This window comes from Clupea harengus, chromosome 7 (assembly GCF_900700415.2).
Source record: "Clupea harengus chromosome 7, Ch_v2.0.2, whole genome shotgun sequence".
Classification (NCBI taxonomy): domain Eukaryota; kingdom Metazoa; phylum Chordata; class Actinopteri; order Clupeiformes; family Clupeidae; genus Clupea; species Clupea harengus.
The window spans coordinates 2,297,286-2,302,285 of record NC_045158.1 but is presented as its reverse complement, the minus strand read 5'-3'; the positions used below and the strand labels follow the sequence as shown (position 1 = coordinate 2,302,285).

Here is a 5,000-nt window from a genome sequence, read left to right as displayed (position 1 = left end):
TGGTGTTCTGAAGAAAAACAATGGAACTCACTGATGTTCTAAATGAAGCCGCATTAGCACTGGGGGATGTTCTTCATTTACTTGTAGTACAATTCTGAGATGTTCCAAACTCTGCTGGGTGGAACTCTGAGGTGTTCCGAGCTACACTCTGATCTGCAGGAGAACTTTCTATTTGAGCCTCCCGTGTTCTTCACTGCGAGAGCTGGCCCAGTCTCTCTGTATCTCGTCTCGTCTCCAACACTTGCCTTCATCCGTGAGGGCTGATGTGATTCCCTTTAATTAGACCCAGAGACCCAGCCAGCCTGAGAGGAGCATGGAGCGCTAACCCAACCCCCACTGCCTGTGTGAGGGGAGCCCTGAGAACACACACATCTACACACCACAGACACACACAGATACAGACACACACAGACACACACACACACACACACACACACATCTACACTTCACACGCACAGATACAGACACACACACACATCTACACACCACACACACACACACACTGATACAGACACACACACTGATACACACACACACACACACACACACACACACACATATACACTTCACACGCACAGACACACACGCACACTCATGTGTACATACACACACACACACACACACACACACACACACACCCACACACACACACAGGAGAGCCCAGGGGATGTATGCCACAGAGGACTGACCAACCTGACCAGCGCACAAATTACTGGCTATATCAGGGAACCCACCCACTCTCTCTCTCTCTCTCTCTCTCTCTCACACACACACACACACACACACACACACACACACACACACACACACACACACACACACACACATGCACACACTTCGAACAAAGTGGAAGTGTGAGCAGCATAGCATGTCTTAAGTGGACAGCAATTTCCACAATTTCAGAAATTATAGCTCAGGCTGTCTTTTTCAGCTCTGTTCTACAGTTCATTATTTTCCGGGTTGAGGAAAAGATGGAGCGGCCAGCAAAAAGGTCTCTAAACGGATTCAATTCTAGCAGGGACTAGGCTACCTTATCTAGCTCATCTGTACAGCTAAGGTCTGTATTACCAACTAGGCTTCAAGCTTGTCAAAAGCTACGTGTGTTAGCAGCCACCAGGCTACCTCACTCAGTTAATCTGTAGAGTGAAGCTCTTCCATGACTCGACTAGCTACCTCATTATGTTCATTAGAGCCTATAGCGGTGATTAGTTTACACGGCCAAGCTTTTCTGGAGAGTTCAGCTCTTTAGCAGACATTTTACCTCATCTGGTTCATTAGTAGAGTTAGGCTTGTTAGCAGCAACTAGGCTACCTCATCAAGCCTGACAGTAGAATGAGGCTTTTTACCGACTGGTTACCTGTTTATCAGTACAGATAGACTTATAAGCAATGACTAAGTCATATCATCAAGCTTGGCAGTAAAGCTAGGCATCAGTAGTCACTAGACTACCTCTTCCAGGTCATTTGTAGAGCCAGTTTCTTCACTGACTGGACTGGTTACCTCATCAAGTTCATCAGTAGCGGCTAGGCTGGGTTAGCAACAACTAGGCTACCTCATGGAGCTCCATTGTAGCGCTAGGCCCTTTGTCAGTGAGCTCAGACATGAACACAGCCCCCATGCTCGTGTGGAGGCTGATGAGATCTCTACAGAGGGCCATCCATCACCCCTCCACACACATCAGCCCTTTCTCTGCTGCACGCCCGCCGAGGGAGATTACATCAGATTACCGACTACGCTTCCACCGCCAGACAATACCTCAGACGTAGGAATCTAACTGAGGCCCGGACAACACACGCAAGAGCCAGACAAGAGCGGCGGAGTAACACTGTACATGACGGATGACACACACTGAAGGTAACGGAAGTTCCTTTTGGGGGAGGAGGGGGGGTTGTCAACTGATTTTGAGGTGATTAATAGGGGACCCCCCCCCCCCCCCCACACACACCCAATCCATTCCAGCCCACTACTCACCTCCAGCTTGTGTCATTCATGCTTGAGTTAACAAGCGTAATCACACACACAGACACACACACACAGCCAGTCGGGGATGCACACACACACACCTCTTAGCTCACACTTCTGAGCTTATTGAGCCAACACACACACGCAGACACACACGCACACACACAGATGCTGCTATTGTTCTGTTCTATTGATTAGTAGCTGGCATTAGCTCCATTTAAAAAGGAATCAGAAACAGGAGCTCCCAATAATCCCCTTTCCCCTGAAGTATCCACACTGAGAAACACACGTTTGCTCCACCAAACACAGGCTTTTCACCAAACACAAGCTTTTCACCAAACACAGGCTTTTCACCAAACACAAGCTTTTCACCAAACACAGGCTTTTCACCAAACACAGGCTTTTCACCAAACACAAGCTTTTCACCAAACACAGGCTTTTCACCAAACACAGGCTTTTCACCAAACACAGGCTTTTCACCAAACACAAGCTTTTCACCAAACACAGGCTTTTCACCAAACACAAGCTTTTCACCAAATACAGGCTTTTCACCAAACACAGGCTTTTCACCAAACACAAGCTTTTCACCAAACACAGGCTTTTCACCAAACACAGGCTTTTCTGCATTTCCACTGCAGTCTGTGTAAGCTGCTCACATCTTATGCAATGAGTCGGGGAAGGAGAGAGAGAGAAAGACCAAGGAAATGAGAGGAAGGGAGAGAGAGAGAGAGAGAGAGAGAGAGGGAGGAAGAGATGGTAAAATACGCTGGGCGTTTAGCTTCCTTCTCAAATACGGAGCAGCAGACAACACCGTATCAAAATTCAGCACGATCATTAGATTACATATTTAGTAGGTGATTTTATCCATACGGATATACATTTTACATCTTTACATCTTTATGTGTTCTTCCTAGATAGACCCATAACCTTGGTGTAGTTATCACCTACAGAGTTGCCAACTTTCAAGGCTGACTTGGCATGAGAGTCTGTGTGTTTTTTGGCGTAAGCTGCAATGAAGTCAATTAAATTTTTTTTGTAGTGCTAGAATGAGGTGTGAGGCAGGACCTAAAAGCTCATGTACCAAGCAACCCTGCACCTAGTTTTACCACAGGAACTACAGGAACACTCATCACAACAGACATCATTGTATTTGTTCTTCATGAGTATCAAACCCATGACCATGGTGTAGTTATGACCAAGCTTTACCAGGCAAGCTACAGGACCAGTCCAACGACAGCACTATGAATTATGCTTCTAATAACAAACATCCTCTTTCAAACTTGGCACCCCATCGGGGTTGGATCCCTTCCACAGTGAGCTGCTATCTGGTTAGCCATTAGCAATCTACATGGGTCTATGGAATCACATAAGGACCAATCTACATGTGTCTATGGAATCACATAAAGACCAATCTACATGGGTCTATTGAATCAGACAAATCTAATTGGGTCTATGTTGCTATTAGCTGTATCCAATCTACATGTGTATATGTTGCTATTAGCTGTATCCAATCTCCATGGGTCTATGGAATCACATAAAGACCAATCTACATGGGTCTATGTTGCTATTAGCTGTTGCATGCCAGCAGATGTTACCAGCTGTTTACTGAACAGACATTAGCAGCTGTGTGGTACACTAATTGCCTACTAGCAGCTGCTACTGTATGCTACACTATGCTCCCACATAAGTGCAACTAGCTGTTAACAGCACTGAGGCTCTTGTGAACCTGCTGTATGTATGCTACACTATTGTTCCATGTAAGATGTGGTTGAGTGTTACAGATATTAGCTGCCTGCCGGATGCAAAAACACTCCTGTATCGCTCTCCTTTACACTCCTGTGATGATAGGCATTAAATGCCGTACTATCAGCATGCTATACTGCTGCTGCCGGTAGCTGCTAAATACAATTTTTATGAAACATGGTGCCCCAGTAAGGGAAGGGGGTTCATTGAATTGACTGTTCAGCTAAAATATCAACAACCTTTCACAAAACCAAATCGCAGATCTTTAGTCTAACTTCAACGAGATTACATCTTTAGTCTAACTTCAGCCAGATTTCCTTCTGAAAGGAGCATTAGGAGGCCTCCACAGTGAGACGCTCACGTTTTGAAATATGAACACGCCTCGTGTTCTAGAAACGAAAAACAAAAATGTTCCGCTGTGAATGCTAGACAGTAATTCCTCCTCCTCACATTTCTTCTCCTGAAAGGTGCGTTAGCGTTCTCACCTTGGCCTTTCCCGTGCTCTGCAGGATGTGCACGAGGGCGGACGCCATCTCCTCCTTGTTCTTGACGCTGAGCGCCGGCTCCAGCATGGAGCACATGAGCAGGTAGTTGTTGGTGATGTACTCGGCGAACTCCTTGTACTGCTCCATGGGCAGGATGCACATGCTCTGGTGCCGGGACTTCATGCGGATCATGGGGCCCGGCGTCTTGCCCTTGTTGGGGTTCGGGGTGCTGACGGTGTACCATTTCTCCATGAACTGCCGCCCCGTGACCGCACCGATGGGGATGTTGACCAATCCCACGTAGTTGTTCTTGTCTTTCTTTTTCTTCTTGTCCGTCTCCTTGTACAGGTGCACCGTGATGCTCTTGATGGTGGGCAGGTTGTTGAACTCAAAGTGCTCCCCCCAGAAGACATTGTCTGTTTTGAGTTTGCAGGTAGTCCGCGCGTAAAGCGTGTCGTCCAGGCAGAGCTCGCAGAAGTACTTCTTCTTGGCCGGCAGGTAGCAGGCTTTAGCTTCAATAATCCACAGTTTCAGTAGGTTCTCCACGCGGCGACTGTTGTCCTGTGGGGAAATAGAGACGTCATCGACACAGACCATTAACACACAATCTTAAAGGGTGCGCCACACAGTTCAGTGTTTCAATATTGTGTTTTTAACTTGGCTCATCTGCCAAAAGGAAAGTCCAGACCTTTCGTGTGTGTGTGTGTAAGTGATACCTTACTTACATCTAATATCATCATAATATCATAATATTGTTATGGCGCTATATAAATAAAATTGATTTGAATTGAATTGAATATCAGTAAAAGG

The 5,000-nt window shown here is 46.3% G+C and overlaps 1 protein-coding gene across 5 annotated transcripts in view; it reads right to left on the bottom strand.

The window, feature by feature from the left end:
- Positions 1-5,000, bottom strand: part of dab2ipa (DAB2 interacting protein a) — a 121,022-nt gene that overhangs the window by 18,364 nt on the left and 97,658 nt on the right. For all 5 annotated transcript variants that reach the window (XM_031570126.2, XM_031570125.2, XM_031570127.2 and 2 more), the window contains one exon: positions 4,191-4,751. In XM_031570126.2, the coding sequence (XP_031425986.1) occupies positions 4,191-4,751 (561 nt within the window). The remainder of the gene's footprint in view (positions 1-4,190; positions 4,752-5,000) is intronic.